At 36.4% G+C, this 27,663-nt stretch overlaps 1 protein-coding gene across 1 annotated transcript in view; it reads left to right on the top strand.

The window, feature by feature from the left end:
- The window catches only part of RTTN (rotatin), a 181,849-nt gene that overhangs the window by 25,989 nt on the left and 128,197 nt on the right, over positions 1-27,663 (top strand). The window contains exons 11-19 of the mRNA XM_053571779.1: positions 345-515; positions 7,637-7,849; positions 9,310-9,422; positions 10,120-10,246; positions 16,791-16,916; positions 17,455-17,571; positions 18,470-18,609; positions 21,257-21,428; positions 23,147-23,246. Coding sequence (XP_053427754.1) covers positions 345-515; positions 7,637-7,849; positions 9,310-9,422; positions 10,120-10,246; positions 16,791-16,916; positions 17,455-17,571; positions 18,470-18,609; positions 21,257-21,428; positions 23,147-23,246 — 1,279 coding nt within the window. The remainder of the gene's footprint in view (positions 1-344; positions 516-7,636; positions 7,850-9,309; positions 9,423-10,119; positions 10,247-16,790; positions 16,917-17,454; positions 17,572-18,469; positions 18,610-21,256; positions 21,429-23,146; positions 23,247-27,663) is intronic.

Below are 27,663 nucleotides of genomic sequence, written 5' to 3'. Positions count from 1 at the left end.
GGCTGTTTATTTTAGAGACCAGGTCTCACTCTGGTCTCACTCTGGCTCAAGTTGGTCTCAAACTCCTAAGCTCAAGCAATCTACTCACCTCAGCCTCCCAGAGTGCTAGAATTACAGTATGGCTGGCCCTAAAATTATTACTTTTTTAAAAATGTGTTCTTTTCACTCCTTTTTGCCTTTTTTTTTTTATTATGTCAGCAAGTATTATTCAAAGAGGAATAAATTTTTGTTTTGGTTTGTTTACTATTTAATGGTCATATTTTAAACTGTTGCCAGTGACATTTGTGTACTGGCCCCTCAAATTGGTTATTTCCTTATGTTATTTGTTGTTTAAACGTTTTCAGAAAGAAAAACTCCTCCTGGTGTTGGGGTCCCTTGGAGAAACCATGTGCTACCATAAAAGCAGGGTCAGCTTGGAACAGCCAGAAGTGATGATCGTGCACCACAGAATGGTCTTTGTCAGCATTTCCCTGTTTGCGGTACGACTGCTACAGACGCTTCTACCTGTTGAAAAGGTAAGGCAGGGAAGGGTGCTTACTTGTAGTTTACTGAATAGTATCAGTAAATGCTCTGCTGTAAATTTCTTCTAATCATTTGATAGTATGAAGATACTCTACTTGAGGCCATTTTCACAATAAGTACAGAAATTATATTGGGAATGTAGAAATCAAGAAAGGGCTAGTGTTTTGAACAATTTTGACAAATCATTTGATAGAAAATTATTTTTTAATCTAGTAATGATTTTTATTGCATATGTTATAGTACAATTGTTGTACAATTGTTTATTTCTTCATTTGTTTATTCAGTAACTATTGATTGCCTATAGTGGGCTTAGCAGTATTAGGTGCTGGATGTAGTGAGTTAGAATTAGTCCTTTGCCTCATAGAACTTACTCTTGTATAAAAGGCAAGACTGCGGTTATCAGGTATATACCTGTATATATTTGACTTAACCTAGTTTCATTTCTTTTTCTTTCTTTCTTTCTTTCTTTTTTTTTGGAGACAGTCTCACTCTGTTGCCCCAGGCTAGAGTGCTATGGCATCAGCCTAGGTCACAGTAACTCCAGACTCCTTGGTTCAAGAGATCCTTCTGTGTCAGACTCCAAGTAGGTGGGACTATAGGCACCTGCAACAATGCCTGGCTAATTTTTCGGGGTTTTATTTATTTATTTATTTAGAAGAGATGAGGTCTTGCTTTTACTAGGCTGGTCACAAACTCCTGAGCTGAAGTGACCCTCCTGCCTCTGCCTCCCAGATTGCTAGGATTATAGTGTGAACCACTGTGCCTGGCCCCTACTTTCATTTCTTTAATAACTTCAGAGTCACTTTGATGGTAGGGATTATGTCTTCCATTCTAATTAATACATTTTTCCTAATTAAGCCTACCTCTGTTTAGCAAACAGTAAGCCTGATAAATCCTTGGTATTTGTTTACGCACATATACAATTGATATGCTTGAGATATCTTCTAATTGAATGAAGTTATTGAAAGCCTGCTGATCTTATCTCTGCAAGGAAGTGTGTTGGTTCTTACCATTTGTATCAAGACTCCCTTTTCCTTCTCTACAGTTACATAAACGTTATCAGAGTTCTTTGCTCACTCCCCATTTCTCAAGTTCTTTGACACACGGAATACAAATAGTAGTTTCCAGAGGTACTTCAGAGTTTACTTTCTACTGAGCTTTGTTAATGTCTTGTAACCTTTTCTTTTTCTTGTTTTGTCTGTTCAAAAGTGTCAGAAATGGCTTTGTTTTTTTCCTTTTTTTTTGAGACAAAGTCTTGTCACCCTGGGTAGAGTATCCTGGTGTCATAGCTCACAACAAGCTTTGTCTCTAAGTATTGTCAAGTTTAATCCTTTCAACTATTGTCCTGTCTCCTGTATTTGTTGTTCTTTATGTATATTACTAATGTTATATATTTTAGTAACTTAAGCGATTTTTTTATTTTTCTGGTGGTGTACATTTCTCTTCAAGATTTCTCATTTGTCTGCCTGTCTTCTGCCAGCAACTTACTTGCTTAGTATTTTTATTTTAACAGCTTATCAAAATAATTTCAGGAAATATGTGTCTGGTAGTATTAAATATCCTGGTGTTTGACTCATCTTAATATTTGATATTTGGGAATTTGTTTCACGGTCTAAACTGTATTTGTAGTTTGAGTTACTTATTACATGAATTCATGTTTTAGTTGTCTTTTGAAAGTTCTTTTTGGGATTAACATGTAATTTTAGTTATCTTACAAAGCTGCTTTTCTGTTCTTACTAGTTATAAACTTTCTTTTGTGTTTTTAATAGCAGTAAACTTTATTGCTTCTTCTAATTCTAGAACTTTTCTTTTTCCTAATTTTCTCTCTTAGCCTAGCTTTTTCTTTTCTTAAACATTTGGTCTTTTAGATTTTAAACTCTATTATTCAGAAAATAAATTGTTCATTTAAAAAACATTTTAATGTACAAAGAAGAAAAATTCATTTCATAGCATACTATTGGAAAAAAATCTTGTTAATTTCTGGAAAGTCTTTTTTAAAAACTTCTTTTCATTGTGGTGTCACATACATTTGGAAAATTACATAATTCAATACATTTTTGCTAAGTGAATATATCTGCCTTTAACAAGAAATCACTGCTCTCCCATAACAGGACGTAGAACATTAGTAACATTCTATAGGCCACTTCCCATCGATTACCTCTCCCTCCTTCCCCAAGCCCAACTCTTACTTCTGTCTCTGTGGATATGAAATTATATATAATATGTACTGTTTTAACTTTTTTTTTGAACTTCATCACTGTTGTTGAATGTAGCAGTGATTTTTTAATTTTTATTGCAAAATACTACTTCTTTGTATGAATCACCCAATTAAAGGTAATTTTAATTGGGATAAATATTAATATTTCTTTAAAAATTTTTTTCTGACTGTTTTTAAATGTGAGGCTTTGTCTTTGAGTGAATGTTAGTAGTAAAAATATCTCAAATGGTTCATACACAAGTGTTTTGTGATGTACTTACTGGGAAAAGGAAGATGTGACATACTAACACGGATGTAGGAGAAGTTGTGACAGCTGGAGAATTGTTACCTATGCCTTTTTGTTGCCTTAGTTATTAGTCATTTGCAATTTTATTTCCTAGAATTCTGCAGAGCATATAGTCCAAATGTGTTATATATTATCATGCCATCTGGGAAAGCAAGAGTAAAGCATTACATTTTAAGTACAGTATTTTGGGCTGGGCATGGTCATTCACACCTGTAATTCTAGCACTCTGGGAGGCTGAGGTGGGAGGATCGTTTGAGGTCAGGAGCTCAGGAGCAGCCTGAGCAAGAGTGAGACCCTGACTCTACAAAAAGATAAAAAAATTAGCCAGGCGTGATGGCATACACCTGTAGTCCCAGCTACTTAGAGGCTGGGACAGGAGGATTTCTTGAGCCCAGGAGTTTGAGGTTGCTGGGAGCTATGGTGAAGTCCCTTTGCTCTAGCCAAGACCTCTGAGTAACACTGTGTCTCAAAGAGGAAAAAAAATGTGTGTGTGTGTGTGTGTATATATATATACACATATGTACATATATACGCATGTGTACGTATATACATATACATATATACACATAACATAGATACATATATTTATGTATATATAAAGCAGGCAGGGTGTCCATAAAGTTAAATAGTTGCAATAGTAACTATTTAAATTGCACGTGAACTTTATGGACACACTATATATTACATATGTAATGTTTTGCTTTAGGGAAAATAACATCACTGTGTTAATTTTAAATATATTCATTAATATGTTTCTGAAGGAACTTTCTATTTTGAAGAGTGATAATTTTCCAAAACATACGTGTTAAAAATGAAAGAATTCCAGTCCAAGACAGGAGTTGCATTTAAAATATGGGTGTCTGTCTTAATAATAGTATGTAACTTAAAAACTAGAGGTTCTACAACAGCTCATCAGTAAGTATTACAAATTATCTATATATAGATTGAAATATTGGTGGAAAACTTAACCTATCAGTTGTATCATATGGTTTATTCCTTTTTTGATTATTTTTTTCATCTGTGCGTTTATTTGGGTAATAATTAAACTGGAAAAGAAGATTTTATTTTACTTATTTTTTTGCTGAAATAATGTAAAGTTAATTCTCTATGCTTTTTTTTTGAAGGTAGTTATTTTTGTTTTTTAAAAAAGTCAATTTTTTTGGTTCTTTTAAATATATAACTTGGAACTTGATTTAAACAGTTTTGGTCATTGTAAGAGACTGTAGTTAAGGTATTTGCTTATAGATGGTTATATATATTTTTTAAATTAAGTACTTTAAAATGAGATCTAAACAAAAATGCTGTTTCTCTGCTGCTAAGTTTTTGCGTTGGCTTATGTAAATAATGAGGTTATGCTGCCCTCTATCTGTTGCTAGCCCACCAGCATTAGAAGTGGAATGTGGACTCTGAAACTTACACGCAGTTTCCATGTTGCACCAGATGTGGCCAACCTTTTTTTTTTCTGCTGCACCTTGGAAGAAGAAGAGTTGTCTTGGGTCACAACCTCAATACACAAACACTAATGAAAGCTGACGAGCAAAACAAACAAACAAAAAGTCCGTGCATAATTTTCATAATGTCCAACACCACAGATAAGCAAAATGGGCATCACCTAATCTGTATGCTGCCCACAGGCTGCGGGTTGGACACACGTAATAGACAAAATGTCCTCAAAAGCGTGTTTTGAAACTGATATTTGTTGATTTCAAATGGTTTTTGAGAATACTTACATACACATTAAAATAATGTGTTGGTAATCTTGTGAAAAATATTCTGGGTGGTAAAACAAATTGGTAAAACAGATAAAGGTAATTTTATTTGGGGAAACATCTGGGAAATAGGAGCTAACGTACTCGCCCTGTGCTGGAAGCAGAGTAACAGGGCATCCTGGGTGTTCCTGCTACCCTTTCTCAGCTAGCCAAGCAGGCCGAGGCTAAGGAAGAATGTAGACCACAAGGCCTTTGGTTTTTCAATGAAAAAATAAAAAGTCTGATGATCTGGTGAAGCCAATTGATCAGAGATTAGCTGGGAATATTCTTGAAGATTCTGGTTCATTAGGTCTACGGTGGGACCTGAGATTCTGCATTTCTGACAAGCTCTTAGGTAATGATGTGGCTGCTGAACAGCAGGGTTTAGAGAAAACAGTACTATTCCCCTTCCCCCTAACTTACATGCACATGAGGTGATGTTGTTGACTCTTTTTTTATCTAAAAGTAGTGATAGACTTATACTGAATATCTTCACTTTTAGTTCCAAATGACATGTTTCTATATGCAGGACCGCTGTCTTAAAGTTGTAATGAGTCCATTGGGCCATGCAAGGATTAAGTTTATGACCTTAGCATGGTGCTTTGAATTGCTGAGATAAGAGTCTCAAATATGGATGTGTAGAGTGAAAATGTCAGAATTTCTCAATGGCGAGGTGAAAAGAGGAAAGGAAATTAGTATTTATTGAATGCTATATGCCATATGCTCTGCTTAATGCTTGTTTAATTCTCACAGTAGCTATTCTTAGTTTTCTGACAAGAGTCAAAGATAACTCTTTCAAACTAGAACACAGAGCATTTGGAGTTAGAATCATTAGGATTTACTATCTTCCCACCATGTCCAACTGACATAATCTCTTTTCCTAATTCTTTGTCTTCCTAACTCTTTGTTTCTGCATTTTTTTGAGACAGAGTCTCGCTTCTCCCTCTATCATCCTTGGTAGAGTGCAGTGGTGTTATCCTAGTTCACTGCAAACTCAAACTCATGGGCTCAAGTGATCCTCCTGCCTCAGTCTCCCAAGTAGTCAGGACTATAAGTATGAGCACCACAGCCACTTAATTTTTCTATTTCTTGATGGAGGCAGTGTCTTGCTTTTGCTTAGGCTGGTCTCCAAATTCCTCTCATCTCAGCTCCTAGATTGCTAGGATTACAGGAGTGAGCCACGATGCCTGGCCATGACATTTCATTTCTTGATGGTGTCCTTTGACACATAGAAGTTTAACATTTCAGTGAAGTCCAGTTTATTGATTTACTTATTTTTGGATGCTGTGCTTTTGATGTCATATGTAGGAAACTATTGCTCAGTCTGAGGCTGCAAGGATGCAGACCTGTGGCAGCTCCTGTGGCTCAGTGAGTAGGGCGCTGGCCCCGTATACTGAGGGTGGTGGGTTCAAACCCAGCCCCTGCCAAACTGCAGCAAAAAATAGCCAGGCATTGTGGTGGGCGCCTGTAATCCCAGCTACTTGGGAGGCTGAGGCAAGAGAATTGCCTAAGCCCAAGAGCTGGAGGTTGCTGTGAGTTGTGATGCCACAGCACTTTACCAAGGGTGACAAAGTAAGACTCTGTTTCTAAAAAAGAAAAAGAAAATAGGATGCAGACCTGTGTCATCTTCTTAAAGTTTGATAGTTTAGTTGTTAAGTTTAGGTCTTTGATCCTTACTGAGTCCTTCACAGAATAATGACATTTCTCTTGACTTTCTAATTCTTATTCTAATTTTTTCCTAATTCTTTCTAGTTACTTTTTACTAGTTTGGGGTGTTTTCATACATTATAATCAAAACATCTGATTCCTGTAGTTTCTGATCTTCATTTGGCAACTTTATTCATTTAAAGGTGTTGTTGTTCAGCTCTTAATCTTAGACTTTCAGGCACTTGATGACTATTCTTAAAACAGGTTAACTGTGAAATAAATCATGACCAAACCCACTTTAGTAAAGGCTGCAGCATTTCAGCCATACTGATGAGCTCTGTTAAAAGATTTTCTTTGAACATGGAAGTTTTAATCCTTTCTATTCCTTAATTGATACTTAGAATCTTGTCACAAAGCTAGAAATACTAAAATATCCTTGGTTCTTTCAGTATTATACTCACTGATTTAAGGCTATCAGATGTGTGATATTTCGTCTGGGCATGCTGATTTCATACTCAGAGGCCGTCTTCTTCAACTATTCTTTTTTTTCTGTGGTTTTTTGGCCGGGACTAGGTTTGAACCCGCCACCTCCTGCATATGGGACCGGCGCCCTACTCCTTGAGCCACAGGTGCCGCCCCTCTTCAACTATTCTAGAACTACTTTAAATGTGATGTTGAATTTCCCCTTTGCCTTCTAAAATATGAAACCAAACAAAAAATCAATTTCAGTCCGTGTCAGTCTATGGCTATACTTGATTTAGTGTTATTCACTGGTTAGTGATCCCTGAGTTATGTGTTCAGCTGTAGGATGGGTATGTGTTCTTGTTCCCAGGAGTTTATCAGATTGTTGTGGATATTTGTGAGATTTGCACAAAATACCTACAGAAAAACAACCTTGTGCCTTAATTAGTAGTTGAGGTGTGAACAAGGTGCTCAGGGAGAGAGCAATTCTGTGTGTTATTTTGGGGAGGAGGGAAATATCTGGTATTCCAGGCTTTTAGACAGAGCTGATACGGGTATTTAGACTTGAGACATTGGGGGGAGAGAAAAACTGCATTAACAAAAACATAGAGGAAAATGGCGTATTGGGAAATAGGATTTTCTTTGGAAAAAGCATGGATTTTTATGATAAAGAATGGATAAAAGGTAAGGTGGACTGGATTAAGGTTATAGTCATCTTTTTTTAAAAACAAAACTTTCTTTTTTTTTTTGAAGGCTAGTGAGTTTCTGCCGGAGCCTGTGTCAGCAGCATTATTTTTTATTTCTTTGGACATGCCTATTTCTCTGGAATATCCAAATATTCATGAAGCTGTTGTGGCCTATTTGGAACAGCTGAATTCTGAAAACTATAGTATTTATAAACGAACTGCTGAGGCTGTTTATTCAATTGAAAGTACCTGCAACTTCATGTCTGACGCTGGGAAGGAGGTAAAAGTTTTGCTAGTATCTCTTTTAATGCTTGAGCCCCTACAGTGAGTCACAGAAGTGACATTCCATCAGTTTTTCTATGTAGTGTAATACAGTTTCAAGAGAGCTAGAGCTATATTCTGTTGGTCAGAAGGAAGTCATGGGTTCCATCCTTGCTCAAGGGAAGACAATTGACAAGGAAATGGCCACCAAGAGGTGAATCACGAGGTAGCTTAAAGTCTGTTCATCACATTACCCCCCCCCAAAACTCCAAATAAAGCCTCTTTTAAATCCCTTTGATGAAATATTCAGACAATTTAACTTATAATTTTAAAGTTGATGTACACATCACAATTAAATTGTTAGACATGGAATACATTATTACTGGGTGAGTCAAATAGATTAAGGATATGATTTGTATAAGAATAAAACAAAGACAATAGATTAATGAATGATATGTATTCCTAATATCAGTGGTTTTTAAAAAAGCAGTTATTATAAATGCTTTAATATTTAATAGCAATAACCTCTTTGAAGTAACTTACTGTACATGAGCTGAGTGACAATTGATGTAGCCAGAATGATAAGGTCTATTTTAGTGCTTTCTTGTAGACACATTTTTGCTTTTATATTTTATAATCACTTATTATGTATTACACCTACATGAAGAATTGGATTTTTTAAATTAAATATAATCATGAACTGCATTGTTTGTACAGTGAGGATATCTTTAGGCACAATGTTATCGTGGTAATTGTGTATCAATGTTATCCCTTCTAAAAATACTATTAGGATGTTATTTACTATGCTATATGTGAAAAGATTAATGAATCCTAGAGATAAATATTGACTACCATAGTTGTTTACTATCTGAAAATATCAAAATGGATCCTGAAGATCTTGAAGAGTTAGTGCCAAAATTTCATTTGGCTCCTACAGTGGATCCGTCTGAACCTCGTATTTATAATTTTCCTTTCTTCTTTTCATTTTCTCTTTGCTACTGATTCATGTCATTGGCTTCTTTTTTTCTATGGTAGAATTTTGAATTGTGTCTTAAGTTGAATTATTTCTGTGGCATTCTACATGGCCAGTTATTCACACGTGTATGACATGTCCTCTACTTAGAACAAGTTAGGGTGTTGTAAGAGAATGGTGGGTAATAAAATATAGTAGCCTGGCCTTATTTGGGAAGCTAGCACTAAAAGTGGTAGTCTAAAGAACCAGGCAACTTGATTGTAACTTTAAGCTTACTCAGAGTTAAATATTATAAAGTCTTGTGTGGTATTTAGCTAGGTATTTTTCTCACATTTTTCTTCCTAGGCTGACATTTTTAGGTTCATGTTGAACAAGTAGACTTAAACAAATTTGAACAATCTCAGGGTCTCTGAATGATCTAATTCCTTAAAGCTGCTTAGTTAGCTGATGAGAATTTTATTTTACATGAACTTGACATTTATTGGCCCATTCTGCTTCTTTTTTAGGGCGAGAAGAATCTCTTAGAATTAATGGAGTTGGCAGACCAAGCCTTGCGTAGCTTTTCCTATCATCAGCACTTTCCCCTAATAAAGGAAATCATCTGCATTTGTTCAAAGATGTAATATTTTCTTTCTGAATGTGATTATATTATCATAGTGCTCTGTGTGTGTGTGTTGAAACTTAGGAATAATGAAAATGAAACTGATCTTATATCTTTGTTATTTTTTTTAGTTTAAATTGCCTTTATATGTGTTTGACCTTTAAACTGTACATGTACAGTTGCATTAGGGAAATTAACTGTTTTATTCAAAATTAAATTTTACAAATGTCATGCCTATAATCAGAATGAATAATCCCTGAATTTTTTCAAACATTTGCTTTTGGTATTCATTCGTACTGTTCAAGCTCATTTATTTATTTTTAAAGTTTTAACTAATAAATCGAATATTTTGTAAGTTTTTTACTTTATATCTTTTTATACATAGATTTGTAGAAAGCTCTATGTATTTGCAAATTTATTATGAGGACATCAGAACAGATTCCTATTTAGACTTATCATCATTGTTTTTGGAAAGAATAAATTCCAAAATTTATTGATGTGATAAACATCATTTAAGTATGAGTTTAAAAGACATTTTAGGTTTTCTTGTATTTTAAGAGAGAACATTCCCTGCCCTGAATTAAATAAGTGCTGAGGTAAGTACTTGCTAATATTGGTTGATTAAACAAGACCCCAGCTGGAAGAATTGGGATAGGAAGAAATCCTTTCCAATAAACTTGCCACAGATTTCTTCGATGTTTCACATTTTTACCAGTTGGAAATCTGCACAAGCCAGTCCATTACTACAAGGAGAAAGTCAGAAGGTGTTTCTGCATATGCTGTCTCACCCATCGCTACAGGTGAAAGTCGAAACTTATTCCTGCTGTCTGGAAATTCTTAAGGTGGGGTTTAGTTTTGTTTTGTTTTTGAAAACTAATGGCAGATTCTCTTATCATAGCTCCCAAATTAAGTTGCTTGACCTTATGAATGAGATGTAAGAATTATCTCATAAAAATAGGCAATTATTAGTCAATTATCTCTCATAAAAATAGGCAATTATTAGTCAATTCCAGAAAATTTCTATTGTTAAATTCCCTTATTTTAATGAGTTCTGCAATTAAATTGCTTTGATAGAAGTTTTATGAAGAATTACGTTCATCTTGTGTTATTTAATGTTGGCAAAATTATAAGGAAAATTTGACTTCCATGAATTCAAAAAGTATTTCAGGAAAAGTTTTAGTTTATTATGGCCTAGATTTTATGGTTTCAGGTCCATTTTATCAGTGGTATTTTTCTTTTTCTTATTTTTTAAAACATTTTTTTCCTGTCTTTTTGAATTATAAATTTTTTAGCATACAATATTAAATATATTTCAATATTGAAAAGAACACTATCCATAGGACAATATTTATTTATTATTTTTTTACTTTTTTTGAGACTGAGTCTCATTTTGTCACCCTTGGTAGAGTACCTTGGTGTCATAGCTCACAGCTACTTCAAACTCTTGGGCTCAAGTGATCTCCTTGCCTCAGCCTCCCAAGTAGCTGAAACTATAGGCGCCTGCCACAATACCCGGCTATTTTTTAGAGATGGGGTCTCACTCTGGCTCAGGCTAGTCTTGAACTTAGGAGCTCAGCCAGTCCACCCACCTTGACCTCCCAGAGTGCATAGGACAATATTTAAAAGTGTACATGTGGGTCACTACAAAAGTTTTGAGACAAATTCTATTGTGGTCCATTTATTTCACTTCCAAGAAACACGGTCACAGGTGTCCTTTCTGATTCACTGAGTAAATTTCATTTTGCTTTTGGCTTATCAGTGTTGCTGGAGGTCTTCATTTGTTTCTGCTGATTTGATTTTCCATTTCTTGATTTTTTTTGTGTATCTCAAACTTTTATAATGGCGCACATATATTCCTGTGTATAACAAATATTTATATTTTGCCAGTTTTGCTTCTGATGCATTTTTATTAAGCAAAATAAAAATGCTGCAGTTGTAGACGAAGCTTCTTTCCTTTCTTTTAACCCTTCTTACACCAGCATGGCCTAGCCATTCTTATACTGTGCGTATACTCAGAAATTAAAAATGGTGGAATATGATTTGATAGTTAGATCCTTGGGGTAGATTTTAAATAATTCTTGGAAATAGAAAATTTTGCCAGCTCAGCCTCCTAAGTAATTTGGACTACAAGCACCCACCACAATGCCTGGCTAGTTTTTGGTTGTAGTTGTCACTGTTTGGCAGGCCCGAGCCAGATTCCAACCCACCAGCTCTGGTGTGGGTGGCTGGCGCCTTAGCCGCTTGAGCTACAGGTGCCACCCGGATTTTTTATTTTTAAACAAGGCACTGAATTCATTAGTGATTTTGAAAATTCTAAATTCTACTATAATTTTTATAACTAAGTACTATACATTTTGTTTGTTGGAATAATTTGAATGTAAGTCGAAGGATTTTTTTTTTATTAAACTCCACTTTTTATCCTACTCGTATAAGGGGAAGAAATAAAAGAATGTGAGCTTTCATTTAATGTTTTATTTTCTTGTTAGCTATTTGGGAATTTATGTTAACTGATACTGTTTTTTAAATAGTGATTTTCACAAAAGATATTTATCTATATGTACAATAAGGTTTTTAAGAGTTGATACACAAATTTTGGGGGAGTTATAATAATCATGAAGTCAAAAGCTCCAAATGATGAGATTTCTCCTATTTAGCCTTTATCATAAGGATTGTATCTTAGTTTAGATATAAGGAGTTTTATAGGGGTCTCACTTTTATTGGTTATGTCTTTCATATGGTATTATTATGGTGTCTTTTGGTAATTCTTCAAGGCCTTGCTGTAGCTTTGTGTAACCTGAGTGTAGGAGCTTGCTACTAATATACAGATAGTACGTATTGCTGTTCAGAATAGGCAACTCAACTTTTTATTGTAAGGCTTACTTTGAGGAAGGCATGGGAAAGAGGTAAAATAATTTTCATTTTGGGATCATTGTATGGTAACTACTTCAGTGTTTCTTAGATATGAAATTCTACAATATTTATTGGACATTTACAGTAACGTATGTGGGCTTAGTGATAGAGTGGTATAAAGTACAGAAAAGATTCTTGTGGTCCTCTCACTTACCTTCTAATGGAGGAGAGGTAATAGTGTGCTTGTATATTACATAATTAAAAATATACTGTATAAATTATAAAAAGCATATGTATATATGCAGGTGTGTGTATGTGTATATAGCATTGGAAAGGAAATAAAAGAGGATGAAGGAATCGAGAGTGACTAGGTAATGTGGGCTCAAATTTAGGTAGGTTAGTGGTAGAGATAGCAGGTGAAAGGTCTCTGCTTTTTAGGTAAGAATTCACTTTGCATCTTTCAGGAATGAAAAGTCAGTATAGTTGGGGCATAATGAGGGAAAAATGGTACCAGATTTGGTCTGAGAGGTGGGCAGTGGGCCTGTTCATATCTTGCCAAATATTACAAAGCTTTGAATTTTATTCTAAGTATAGCAAGAAGCTATGGATGATTTTAAATAGGAAGATGGCTTTATCTGATTATCTTTCTAAAAAGACCACTCTTCTGTTGTTGAGTGGATTGTAGGGGGTCAGGAGTGGGAAGAAGACCAATTTCATTGTGTTAGCCTTGATGAGATATGATGGTATAGTGGAGATGAAGAGAAGGGAATGAATTCAGGATATATCGTGGATGTAAAACTAATTAGTTTTGCTAATAACAAGAGTAGGTGACAGAGAGTGATTAAGGGGAATTTCGGTTTGACAGTTTGGCAGATGTTAAGTAGACTTTCATATAATAATGATAATGATAATAATTATGCTGATAATGGTGATAGCAGCTAGTATTAATGGAGCTTTTCCTCTGTGTACCAAGTTTCGGGTACCTGCCCCAACAACGCTATGGGTTGATTGAATGAACAGATGAAGAAATTGAAAATTTCAAGAGACAAAGAGAAAGTTTTAAGAGTCAGCCTGGGTCAGGAGACTGCATGTCATTCTTTGTGAGGCCCAATACACTTGCAGCATCTTGCCCCAGGCTAGCTCCGTTTTTATTTCATACACCATTGTTTTAATGATAAATCTCATGAGGGAAAGGCAAACAATTCTGATATGGTTCTTGCTATGCTTGCATTTTTCTAACAGTTTCTTTACCTACATTAATTGGATGGATTTACTTTTTACTTTTATTGCTCTAAGGTATTTATGTTCTTTAACATAAATAGAGTATGGGACCATGTAAAACAGTCCAAGAACAGGACGTCAGAGAAGACCCCAGTGAAGCCAGGACACAAATCACAGCAGTGACAATTCATACTCAAAAAGCTTGTTGCTCAGACAGACGCTTCTGGTCATAGCAAGCTGGCAGAAGCAAAGAGATATTTTATCTCCTTATCTGGTCTGGAGCAAATCTTGCCTTCTCTAACAAGGTTTAAACATATCTGACTTTACAAACGCATGCCCTCTCTCAGAGTGAGGAGCCCTGCCTGTCCAGGCAATTCTGGCCTGTTTAGAGACCTCTGAGGTACAGAGTCAAGCTGGGGGGGGGGTAAAATTTCAGCAAGGCGCTTCTTAAATTTTAAAGGTACTAGGCCTCTAGCTGCATGTTGCGCTAGGCTCAGGATTTTTCGCATCCACTTCTCCCGTTTCTGTTTTTCTTTGCTGATCCTCTGCAATCATTTCCTTAATTCAATTCCTAGCCTACTTATAACTAATACTTGAATATTGGTTTTAAGCTTATAAAATCATCATCACTAGCAATGCAGACACATCAAGATGTGACTCTTAAGTACTTCCATATTCCCCTGCACCAAGTACTTTATAAATATGTCATTTCATTTAATACTCATAATACCTGAGCTAAGTACTACCTTTTTGTAAAAACAGAGTTGGTTGGCTCTGTGCCTGTGGCTCAAGCGGCTCAGTGGCCAACCACATACACCTGAGCTGGCGGGTTGGAATCCAGCCCGGGCCTGCCAAACAACAATGACGACTGCAACCAAAAAATAGCCGGGCGTTGTGGCAGGCGCCTGTAGTCCCAGCTACTTGGGAGGCAGAGGTAGGAGACTCGCTTGAGCCCAGGAGTTGGAGGTTACTGTGAGATATGATGCCATGGCACTCTACCCAGGGTGACAGCTTGAGGTTCTGTCTCAAAAAAAAAACCAGAGGGCGGCGCCTGTGGCTCAGTGAGTAGGGCGCCGGCCCCATATGCCGAGGGTGGTGGGTTCAAACCCAGCCCCGGCCAAACTGGAACAACAACAACAACAACAAAAACTAGCCGGGCGTTGTGGCGGGCGCCTGTAGTCCCAGCTGCTTCGGAGGCTGAGGCAAGAGAATCGCATAAGCCCAAGAGCTGGAGGTTGCTGTGAGCCGTGTGATGCCATGGCACTCTACCGAGGGCAGTAGAGTGAGACTCTGTCTCTACAAAAAAAAAAAAAAACAAAAAAAACCAGAGTTGGTTGCTTGGGAGACAGAGAATTGCTTGAGCTTAGGAGTTCAAGAGTACAGTATATGTATGTGTATATGTGTGTTTGTGTATGTATGTGTGTGTGTGCACATGTATACACACATATATAATATATATTATATATATATTTATATTTCATGATTCTGAAATATGTGATATGCAGTGAGCTATAATTGTGCCACTCAGCTTGGGCAACAGAGCAAGACCCTGTCTCTCAAAAAAGTACTTATTTGTCCAAAGTCATTCAAGCAAAAATGGCAACAAAACTGAGCTTTGAACCCAGGTAATCTGACTCCAAAGCCTGTATTCTTAAGTATTGCCCCATATTACCTTTGGACTGTGACACCCAGTTTAGGTGTAAAATTTTCAGTCATTAGCATAGAGATGGCATTTAAAGCCACGAGCCTTGGTGAGGTCATTTACTGAAAGACAAGGGAAGAGACGGCCTTTTAGGAGCTAAGCAGTTAGAAGTGGGGCACAGAGGGAGCCAGTAGTGGAGACAGGAATGTCAGCCAGGTGGGAAGGAAGAGTCAGATGAGAACAGAGATGAACTTACTGGGTTTGGCATCACCACGGTCACTGGCATCCTTGACAAGAAGCTTCTGTAGAGCAGTAAGAAGGGAAGTCCTACTTGTGTGGGTGAGGGGACCCTGGCAGGTGAGGGGCAGAGACTGAGGACAGTGACTGCTTGAGAGGATGTGTGCTGTGGGGGACAACTGGAAAATGGGCTGTTATCGGGAGGGGGAATTAGGTCCATCACAGGGTGTGCTGTGTGATGATTCCAGTAACCCTGTGAAGAAAAAAGTAAAGGTGCTGCAGTTGCTACAGTTGTAGGAAATAAATCTTGGTGTCAGGAGGGAGTGGGGTGCAGTTTAGTGAGTAGGGATCAGCCTTTGATAGGATAGCCAGCACTTTTGTATTTTTAAGATGGCCAATGTAGTCAGGTGGATATGGTGAGGGGAAAAGAAAGTTGTTTCATTAAGGATTAGGTATTATTTTATGCATGAGTAAACTGAAGCTCATAAGGAAGTGACAGCTGTTTTTAAACTTTAGAGATGAGGCATTAGTTCTTTTAAAAACTTGGAACATGAAGTTGTCATCTGTAGCATGAAGTTAGTTAAAACAAAAAAAAAGTACTATGTATATTCATATGTCGGGTGTGTGAGTGTATGTAACTCTCTGACCTTTTGAATTGTTGGTAATGGTTAGAAGTACTAATTTTTAGGCTGAAAAGAAATTTATTGTATTGGGAGGTGCCTGTGGCTCAAAGGGGTAGGGCGTGGGCCCCATATGCCGGAGGTGGCGGGTTCAAACCTAGCCCCAGCCAAACAAACAAACAAAAACTTCAAAAAAAAATTATTGTATTGATCAACTCATTATTGATTGTATTTTTACCTTCTATATTGTATTTAAATTCTATGATATTTCAAGTAGCCTTTTTACCCTCTCACACTAAAGAACTGCTAACAGTTCATTATGCTCTGTCGCAGATGGAGAAGAATTTGTGACAGTTACTCAAGGGGTAGTTCAGAGTTATTACTTACATTTCAGGTGCATAGTTGTATTGATGATAAAAATCCTAGATATAACATATGTTGTCTCCCATAACTTTCAGTCTTTTGATTTGAATTTTGTTTTTCTTTCTCAGACTTCAATAAGTAAAATGTGAGTACCTTAGGATAAATTTATTATTTTGTTTATATTTTTGTGTCTGTCCTTATAAACAACTTTAAGAGATCATGGCTGTCTCATCTGTTAGGTTATTTAATTTATCAAGACTATGCTTGTTGGCAGAAAGTAATATATATCTCCTACAGACTCAGTAATAGGCAAGAGAGTCTTTTACATTCTCTATTGTTAAAAGTTTCAGTGAAGTGAAAACTAAAATTAAAGTTGGATTATAAAAATAGGAAAATTTTTCTTTTGGAAACATCTGTATCACTACTTTTAAATACTTTTTTATTATTTTACAGGAATGTTTAGGTGTACATCATGTTGCTAAGCCTGTATCTTCACTTTGTAATGGAATTCATTTCCTACTTCACCCAAAAGTTCTGTATGAAATTTCTGCTTTTGGCTTCCAAGAACCCAAATGTGAGGTATGTGATTATGTTAAAAATGAGTGCAAAAATTGCTATAATTTAGATACTCAGCTAAATCAAGGTAATATTCTAATATAATTAGATAGTCTGTATGATGAGAAACTAAAATGGAAACTCTCTTTGATGTGTTGGTTTAGTTAAGGTGTTATTCAAGTAAAAAGAATGTTAAAGAAAATGTGGAAATCAAAACACAGGACATTCCTCGTCTGGAAGAGTTCAGGTCAAATGTTTTGTATTTTTCATCTAAGATGTGGAGGACTGTACACTACATGTAATTATAGTAAGCAGGTTATTTCAGTAAGGAAAATTTTTATTCAAGAGAAAATATACATATTTGAGGTAAAAAAGTAGAAATAATTGATGGGGAAAAACTTGTTGTGAATAGAATGTGAAATGATGCTATGAAAATATGAACATTTGAAGACAGCTGTTAATTACAGCTCCTTTCCAGATTTTGTAAACTGTTATAGGTATGTCAGAAGACCTAGTGGGGTCTCCCAGTTCACTGGATTATTGGATCTGTTTTGTTGAGCAGGTGAATGTTGCTGCCAAGGCCATTCTGTTGTATCTGCTTCAGGGACGATTGATGATGACAGCACTGACCTGGAACAAGTTTATTGAGTCTCTCTGTCCTGTCATTCCAGTACTCCAGGTATTCTGTGAAGTTCACTTTTTACAGTACCATTTATCTTTGGCTGAGTGTGATTGATTTAAAAGCCTGCAAACAGCAAAACTGTCATGTTGTGAGAGAAATGAAGAGAAGCCATGAGGCGCTGTGGATAAGTGAATAGGAAGTGGGTGGCTGTCTGGTTTTTGGCAGAAGGTTAAACAGGGATAGCTAATTTGTCTGTATCTGCTTGATGTATCTGGGTGGGAGGTTAAAAAGTGAGGTGTAGGCACTTAGCATTATGAAAAATAGAACTCAACCTTATATAAAAGCTTTTAGACAAATCTAACTGTAGTCTTAAAGCAGACCTTACGTAACGGACTTGCCTCATGGATTCTATATATGCATATATGTGTATATATGATTAGTGTGACATTTTGACTAATACGGTCTTGCACAGAAAGCTTTTTTAGCAGACGTCGGATCTTTAAAGGAGTGAGAAACATTCAGGTCCTTGGCTTTTTTGGATGAAAGGTAGATAGGAGATGCCATCATGGGCATACTCCTCCTTTGGAAGAGAGACCCAGGCCTTGGGCCTTGTTTGCAGCACTACGTCTTTCTTCTATGGGGATGGCTGAGAATCTGTGATGTGCCCATCTAGGGGAAGTACCACTACCAGGATCTTAGAAAATTGAAAGATCAGCATGTGCCAGGAGGGTTGGCATAGTTTCCTGAAGTGCTTCAGTATATATTTTCATTTAAAGATAATTGTATGTAAATTTCTTATGTTATCTAGGTTATTTTGAAAAATGATTATTTTATTTAACTGAATTGAAAGAAATTTACGAGTTGCTTGACACAGGCTAATACTGTTCCTATATTCAAGTTGAAAAGTTAACAAACAAATTGAACAGTAATTTCTCTTTTAAAAAAATCTATCCAGGGCTATGCCGACACAGATGATCCTTTGGGTAACTGCATTCTCCTTTTAAGCAAAGGGAGTTCTGAGGCAGGAGAGGAGATTCTCCCCTATACGACTCGATTAAAGTCTATCCTGCGACTTTTGCTAGTGAAAAAGCCATCGTGAGTACCATATAATCTTTTGACTGTCAAAGATTAATGGAAACATTCTAAGAAAGTATAGTAATTATATCAATCTGGAACAAAATAGAACTAAAGAATTTAAATGAAGGTGATTGTCCATTATTAGGCAGAGAAAGGAAACTAAGGTGTGAAACTAAGCAGATACGAGCGGAGTGAGGTCTTTTAGATGCTTGCCTGAAGCATTTTATCTGTTTAATAGCCTCAGTGTCCCTTGCCAGATCAGTCTGCTGCTTAGTAGTTCTGCTACTAAGTCCTGTTCAGTCATGCTCTAGGCGAGTTGGGGAGCCATGGAGATATATAGATTGCATAAATAACAGTGCAGTCCCCTTTTCATTTCTTTTTAGGAATTGTTAGTCTCCTGGAGTAATCCTTTCCTAGACATATGTTCTGCAAATTAAGTTTCCTGGAGGTGCAGTGGGACAATTGCCTTATATACCAAAGCTGTTCAGGTGTTTTAACTTCATTTAGCTTGTCCTGTTACTTGGGAAATGGAAAAAGTATGCTTTCCTTGACCACCATTAACTTGTATCTTTTTTTTTTTTTTTTTTTGAGAATTTTACTGTTGCCCAGGCTAGAGTACCATGGCATCAGCCTTGCAGACAGCAATGTCAAACTCCCGGGTTTAATCCTCCTATCTCAGCCTCCCGAGTAGCAGAGACAATAGGCACCCACCACCACACCCAGTTGATTTTTCCATTTTTAGTAGAGATGGAGTCTCACTCTTGTTCAGGCTGCTCTTGAACTCCTGAGCTCAAGGAATCCTCTCGCGTTGGCCTCCCAGAGTTAGGATTACAGGTATGACCCAAGGTGTCCTGCCTAATATAGGCACCATTTTAATTAAAAGAAGAGAAGGAGGAAGGTATTTTTTTTTTTCTTTCCTTCTCTGTCAGTGCAATATGAATCTTCTCTGTTATTCTTTTAGGTAGCAGTGGTTAGATTTTCCCTTACTGAGAAGAGAAAAAAAAGCTTAGAGTCCAGATGGATAAGTAGTGATGAAGAAGAAGAATTGGTTGAAAAGGCTGGTAGGAACAAGCAGAAATGTGTTTGGTAATGGATAATTTTGTTTTTCCCAAGTCTTGTATTAGGGTAATGCAGCAGCTTATCGATAAAGAAATGATCAGACTGAAAAATAAGGAAATAGGTGAAAATAAACTAAAAGGTTAAGAGAATGGAAAGAGGAAAATCAAAGAAAGACTCTTAAAACTGTCTATAGAATGTAGCATAACATTTCCATAAATTTCATGTGGGCAGGAACCCTGTTCATTGTCTAATCTCTGTATCCTCAGAACTTCGTAGAGTACCTCATACATAAACACACAGTCACGTGTTGCTTAATGGTGGGTTTGTTCTGAGAAATGCTTCTTTAGGGAATTTTGTCCTTGTGTGAACATTGTAGGGTATATTTACACGAACTTGTATGTGATAATAACCTACTTCACACCTAGGCTATATGGAATAGCCTATTCCTCTTAGTCTACAGAATTACAATCTTAGGGCTCCACTGTTGGATATGTAGTCTGTCCTTGACCGAAACGTCCTGTGACACATGACGCTACTAAAAGTTGTAAGTTGAAAGAAATACATGCATGGAAATACCTGGATCTTGGCACTTCATATGAAGCCTGACAGTTGCTAAATTTGTGTTCCAGAGAAGATGATGCTTTACATAGCCTGTCTTTAGTCTTCTTTCCTAGGGGTTGTAACTGTAAATTGGTAACACCAGATTTTAATATAGGTAATGGTGGGTTGGAATGAGAGGGACAAAGGAAAACCATTAAGTAGGTCTTTAGCCTTTCTAAGCCTGCATGAGGTGACTCAGCAAATGGGACAGTGAGAAAGTTTGCCTGACTGCTCATGTCATCTTAGAGTAGATATTGGTACTCTGGAGATGATATCTATTAGTAATATTTCAGCAAATATCTCTTTCTGTTAATTCTGCAAGTATTGACTGAGTGTCTACCATAGGCCCGTGAGCTGTGGTTGGCTTTGGGAATGAAGCAGTACACTACACAGACATGGGCCTTGCCCTGTCAGAATTTGGCACGTAATTGGAAAGATAGATGTTATTATCAATTATACCTTTTCAGTTGTCAAAAGTGCGATGCATGTTATGATACTGGGGCTTCAGGGTGACTGGCCCACTAACAATGACTTGACCTACCCTGTAGCAGAGAGGCCTCCCTGAGTATTCAGGTTTTATTTTATTTTTTGCAGTTTTGGCCGGGGCCTGGCTTGAACCCGCCACCCTGGGTTTGTAAGTATTGGTTATTCTTTGTTGACGATATTTATTTTATAAATATTATAAAATTGAATAAATGTTTTACACAAAAGATTTTTTGTTTATTTTTATTTATTTTTTGTGTTTTTTTTTTTTTTGTTTGTTTGTATTTTTGGCCGGGGCTGGGTTTGAACCCGCCACCTATGGCATGTGGGACCGGCGCCCAACTCCTTGAGCCACAGGCACCGCCCCACAAAAGATTTTTTAAGAAAAAGTAAATTATTACTAGTAGTGGCAGTATGACTAATTGTATTTTGTTGACGTATAATAACTTTTTGTAATTATATACTCTTTCAGTAGACATTTGTATATTATAAAATTTTGACTTAAATACTTTTGTGTTTTTAGGGTCCGTTCACTGGCATTAAAGCTTTTAGCATTTCATCTTACAAGTGAAGAAGGGGCTGATACAAAGCGCCCTTTAATAGATGCCAGAGTTCTCTCCAGAGTTACTAATTTATTTCTTGTGAAAAAACCTATTGAACTCAAATTGGATGACAGAAAAGAACTGATTATTAAGGTGACTATAACTTTTGAGTTTATTATTGTGTGATTATTTGATATTCGTATATTACAGATGTTATTTGACATTCTTCAGTTTGTGTATGTCCCAGGGAGGGAGAGAATCTGGGCTAGATTGAAACTGTGTTGTCTTCATCTGACTTCTGAGTACATTTATTTATTGAACCAGTGTTTCTTGAGTGCCTACTGTATCCCAAGCATTTGTCCTTTTTAACTTAGTATATACCCTGGAAGCACAAATGACTTTAAATATTATCCTTTTTTGTTTGTTTGAAACAGAGTCTCCCGTTGTTGCCTGGGCTACAGAGCATTGACGTCAGCCTAGCCCACTGCAACCTCAAACTTCTGGGTTCAAACGATCCTCCCAATTGGCCTCCCAGAGTGTGAGGATTGTAGGTGTGAGCCGCCATGTCTGGCCTGAATAGTATGTTAAATACAATATAAGGCAAAGCTTGTGGAAAGAAATTTTGTGATGACTTTTAAAAACAAATATCACTAACATAAAAACTATCAGAAATTGCCTATAATTGCAAAAAAAGGAAGGGTTTTTATGACAATAGTTTCAGCCTCTTCATTGCAAGAGAAAAAAAAATAATATAGGAGGCAAAGGCAGTTTCTGTTTCTCTTAAATGTTACAGTAGTTCTGAGATTTTTTTTGTTAATCTCTTTTCTAGATGTTTGGTTCTTTATACATCTTGAGAGGTGCGTCATCCATTTCCCTATCTTTAGCCAGGTCTGCATCTATATCATACTATATCCTCATACCTTGAGGATTCTGTAAAGAAAGCTATCCATTCTTCATTGGTTCATTCCTATATTTTATAGCTTCTCATTTCACTTCAGATTTGGAATCTGTCAGTTTTTATTTCAGTTTAGACTAGTTCACGAAAGCATGTCAAATTACTTTAGAACAACATGTAATAATTTTTTTTTTGATGGAGAAACACATTTAATGTTCTTCTTACCTAGATGTCCAGGGCTGTGTGACAGCCCTGGTAGAATTGGAGATTCTCCCGTCAGCCATGTGCCAGTTCTGAATGGGGACTCCCTGAGTGCTGTGTCTGTGCATGGTACAGAGGAAGGGAGGGGCCATTCTGGTACTCTCTTCTTTGAGTCCATATTAGGGCTAAAAGACAGCAGTGGGTGGGAGAAAGAAAAAGGGTCATCTTTGTTCCTTTTCCTATCCCCTTTTCCTGATGCTTGTTTTGCTATCTGAGACTCGGTCTTGGCATGAAATGACAGTTAGGGACTGGTATGAGGTGGCTCTGTTGGGGTGCCAGGCAGCAAGTCCCAGAGTGCCGTCTAGTCCACCATCTTCCAAGGAGAAGAAGGGAGAAGGCCATCCTTCTCTGGGGGATGCAACAGGAAAATCTCGAGTCACAGATCTGGGTTGCTCTTCTCAGGTTAGCCTGGTACCACCTGTAGAGATGACGTACGGGAACATGGATGTTTTTTTGTGAAGTTTTAAAGGTGGATTAATGGTTATGGATGACTTCCTAGCAAACATATACATTAAGAAGAGGGGTTTATTTGACATGGTTGCTCTTTGTTTTAGATCCTAATTTCCTGTCTGACCTAGGACATCATTGTTGCAAATTTATTGGTTATTTAAATAAATTAACTTTTTAAACTGTGATCTTATGGCATGAACTATAACATTTTATTGGAGAATTGGAAGCAAATGAAAAGTATAATTTGTTTTTTTTTTGTTTGTAGTTGGAGACTGTTGAAAAGGTATATGAAATCTTTACCTCAGATGATGTTGATCTTGCTTTGAGGAAGTCAGCTGCAGAACAGTTAGCTGTGATCATGCAAGGTAATGTCTTCAAAGGAAAGTGATTACTGTATTGCTGATCAGGGAATTTTAGGTTGCTGTGGTTAGTTGATCCAGGGCTGGCAAACTGCAGTTTATAGGCCAGATCCAGCTTGTGGCCTGCTTTAGTTTTTGGTTTTACAGCCCTAAGTTTAAGAATGGTTTTTGCATCCTTAGAAAATTGTTAAAAAAACAAAACAAAACAACAAAAAAAAAGAGTATGAGACAGACCGCGTAGGGCCAGCAAACTCTCACAACATATTTGCTATTTGATTCCTTACAGAAAAAGTTTGTGGACCCCTTATCTTTCATTTTTTGACCTACAGAATGTTATTTGATAGAATTATTTTCTATCAAATTATTTTCTAAAATATTGATGTAATTCTGACATAAAGTACATGTTTCTTTCTCAATTTACCTAGCATATGATTTTTTTCAATTTGTACCTTCTTGCTTAGGAAAATTAATCAAATAGTACTTTTGTGGGCACGTAAAATGAAAATAATATGCTATAGCTATACATTTTCTTTAAGAGTTTATTTTTGAAAGTAACTAGTGAAATATATTGTTAGTTTTGTTATAGTCTTGTTACTCCACAGGCTTCCATTCCTTGGGTTAGTTTTTATTTTCCTGTATTTGAGATATATACCCTAATATTTGAGAAATTAAAACTTTGCATTTATATAAATAGATCTTTGTGGTTAGCAATTCTTATCTTCACATTAATTAGAAACTGGGAATGAATAATTTGAAAGCATATTCAACATATTTATAATTTTAATAATAATATAGCCTACAGAAAATAAGGCTCTCTGTGTGTGTTTACATGTGTGTCCCATTGAGAATATAGGAGAAAATTTATCTGCAATTTATTAAATACTTGCAACTAATCCATAAGCAACTAGGGTTTGAGGCTCTACTGATAACTCTGTCTGTGTGGGTGTGTGTGTGTGTTTATAAAATCCTTTTATATGTATACAAAAAATCTTTTATTACAAACATAGTATATGAATATGTTTATTAAAAAAGGGTTCATAGTCTTCAGAAATATATTGAGTATGTTATATTCTGTTCCTTTTGTATTTGCTATTAATAATTTCAGGCTTAAGTTTTTTTTTCCATTTTTTAATTGGGTTTTTCATTTTCTTTCTTTTTTTATTGTTAAATCATAGCTGTGTATATTAGTGCAATCAAGTGGTACAATGTGCTGGTTTCATATACAATCTGAAATATTCTCATCAAACTGTTCAACGTAGCCTTCATGGCATTTCCTTAGTTATTGTATGTAGACATTTGTATTCTGCCTTTAGTAAGTTTCGCCTGTACCCATTCTAAGATGCACCATAGGTGTGGCCCCACCCATTACTCTCCCTCCACCCTAACCTCCCCCATCCCTTCCCCTCCCTTGGCCCTTTCCCCATAGTCTTGTGCTATAGTTGCGTTATAGCCTTCATGCGAAAGCTATAATTTAGCTTCATAGTAGGGCTGAGTAACTGGATACTTTTTCTTCAATTCCTGAGATACTTTGCTAAGAAGAATATGTTCCAGCTACATCCATGTAAACATGAAAGACGTAAAGTCTCCATCTTTCTTTAAGGCTGCATAATGTTCCATGGTATACATGTACCACAATTTGCTAGTCCATTTGTGGGTCGATGGGCACTTGGGCTTCTTCCATGACTTAGAGATTATGAATTGGGCTGCAATAAACATTCTGGTACAGATGTCTTTGTTATATTATGATTTTTGGTCTTCTGGGTATAAACCTAGTAAAGGAATTATAGGATCGAATGGCTGGTCTATTTTTAGGTCTCTAAGTATTCTCCAAACATCCTTCCAGAAGGAACATATTAGTGTGCATTCCCACCAGCTGTGTAGAAGTGTGCCCTTTTCTCCATATCCACGCCAACATCTCTGGTTTTGGGATTTTGTTATGTGGGCTACTCTTACTGGGGTTAGGTGATATCTCAAAGTAGTTTTGATTTGCATTTCTCTGATGGATAAGGATGATGCGCTTTTTTTTTTATATGTTTGTAGATTGTGCGTCTGTCTTCTTTAGAGAAGTTTCTCTTCAAGTCCCTTCCCACCCTGAGATGGGATCACATGTTCTTTTCTTGCTAATAGTTCTCTGTCGATTCTGGTTATTAGACCTTTATCGGAGGTATAACTTGCAAATATTTTCTCCCATTCTGAGGGCTGTCTGCTTGCTTTACTTACTGTGTTCTTGGCTGTGCAGGAGGTTTTTAGTTTGATCAGGTCCCAGTAGTGTATTTTTGATACTGCTTCAATTGCCTGGGGTGTCCTCCTCATAAAATGTTCACCCAAGCTGATTCCTTCAAAAGTTTTCCCTGCACTTTCTTCAAGTATTTTTATAGTTTCGTGTCTTAAGTTTAAATCTTTAATCCAGTGAGAGTCTATCTTAGTTAATGTTGAAAGGTGTGGGTCCAGTTTCAGTCTTCTACAGGTTGCCAGCCAGTTCACCCAGCACCATTTGTTAAATAGGGAATCTTTTCCCCACTGAATGTTTTTAATTGGCTTGTCAAAGATCAAATAACGGTAAATAGCTGGATTCATCTCTTGGTTCTGTATTCTGTTCCAGACATCTACTTCTGTTTTTGTGCCAATACCATGCTGTTTTGATCACTATCAATTTATAGTACAGTCTCAGGTCTGGTAGCGTGATTCCTCTTGCTGTGTTTTTATTGCTGAGTAATGTTTTGGTTATTTGAGGTTTTTTCTGATTCCATATAAAATGAAGTATTATTTTTTCAAGATCTTTAAAATAAGACAGTGAAGCTTTAATAGGAATTGCATTAAAATTATGTATTGCTTTGGGTAGTATAGACATTTTAACAATGTTGATTCTTCCTAGCCATGAGCATGGTATGTTTTTCCATTTGTTAACATCTTCAGCTATTTCTTTTCTTAAAGTTTCATAGTTCTCTTTGTAGAGATCTTTCACGTCCTTTGTTAGGTATATGGCCAAATATTTCATCTTCTTTGGCACTACTGTGAAAGGAATAGAGTCCCTGTCTGTTTTTTAGGCTTGATTATTTTTGGTATATATAAAGGCTACAGATATATGGGTGTTGATTTTGTAGCCTGAGACATTGCTGTATTCTTTGATCACTTCTAAAAGTTTTGTAGTAGAATCCCTAGTGTTTTCCAGATATATGATCATATCATCTGCGAAGAGGTAATGTTTGATCTCTTCTGACCCTATGTGGATACCCTCGATCGCCTTTTCTTCCCTAATTGCAGAGGCTTGAACTTCCATTACAGTGTTAAAGAGCAATGGAGACAATGGGCAACCTTGCCTCGTTCCTGATCTAAATAGAAATGATTTCAATTTAACTCCATTCAATACGACATTGGCTATGGGTTTGGTGTAGATGGCCTGTATTAGTTTAAGAAATGTCCCTTCTATACCAATTTTCTTAAGTGTTCTGATCATGAAGGTATGCTGGATATTATCAAAAGCTTTTTGTATGTCAATTGAGAGAATCATATGGTCTTTATTTTTTAGTTTATGTTCTGAATTACATTTATAGATTTACGTATATTGAACTAGCCTTGAGACCCTGGGATAAATCCCACTTGCTCGTGGTGTATAATTTTTTCGATGAGTTGTTGGATTCTGTTTGTTAGGATCTTATTGAGTATTTTAGCATCAGTATTCATTAGTGATATTGGTCTATCATTTTCTTTTCTTGTTGGGTCTTTTCCTGGTTTGGGGATCAAGGTGCTGTTTGCTTCGTAGAATGTGTTGGGTAATATTCCTTCTTTTTCTATATTGTGGAAGAGGTTTATTAATATAGGTGCTAGTTCTTATTTAAAGGTTTGATAGAATTCTGACATAAAGCCATCTGGTCCTGGGCTTTTCTTTTTAGGGAGATTTTGTATAGTTGATGCTATTTCAGAACTTGATATAGGCCTGTTCAACATTTCCACTTCATTCTGGCTAAGTCTTGGTAGGTGGCGTACTTCCAGGTATTTGTCGATTTCTTTCAGATTTTCATGTTTCTCAGAGTAGAGTTTCTTGTAGTATTGGTTAAGGATTTTTTGAATAACTGAGGGGTCTGTTGTTATTTCATCGTTACCATTTCTGATTGATGAAATTAGAGATTTTACTCTTTTTTTCCTGGTTAGGTTGGCCAAAGGTTTATCTATTTTATTGATCTTTTCAAAGAAAAACAACTTTTGGATTTATTGTTCTGTTATATAATTCTTTCGTTTTCAATTTCATTTAATTCTGCTCTAATTTTGGTTATTTCTTTGCTGGGTTTGAGGTTGGAGTGTTCTTCCTTCTTCAGTTGCTTGAGATGTCCCATTAAGTTATTAACTTTCTCTCTTTCCGTTTTCTTGAGGAAAGCTTGCAGTGCTATAAATTTCCCTTTTAGGACTGCCTTTGCAGTATACC

Source organism: Nycticebus coucang, chromosome 19, assembly GCF_027406575.1.
Source record: "Nycticebus coucang isolate mNycCou1 chromosome 19, mNycCou1.pri, whole genome shotgun sequence".
In the NCBI taxonomy this organism is placed as follows: domain Eukaryota; kingdom Metazoa; phylum Chordata; class Mammalia; order Primates; family Lorisidae; genus Nycticebus; species Nycticebus coucang.
This window is presented reverse-complemented; position numbering and strand designations above follow the sequence as displayed.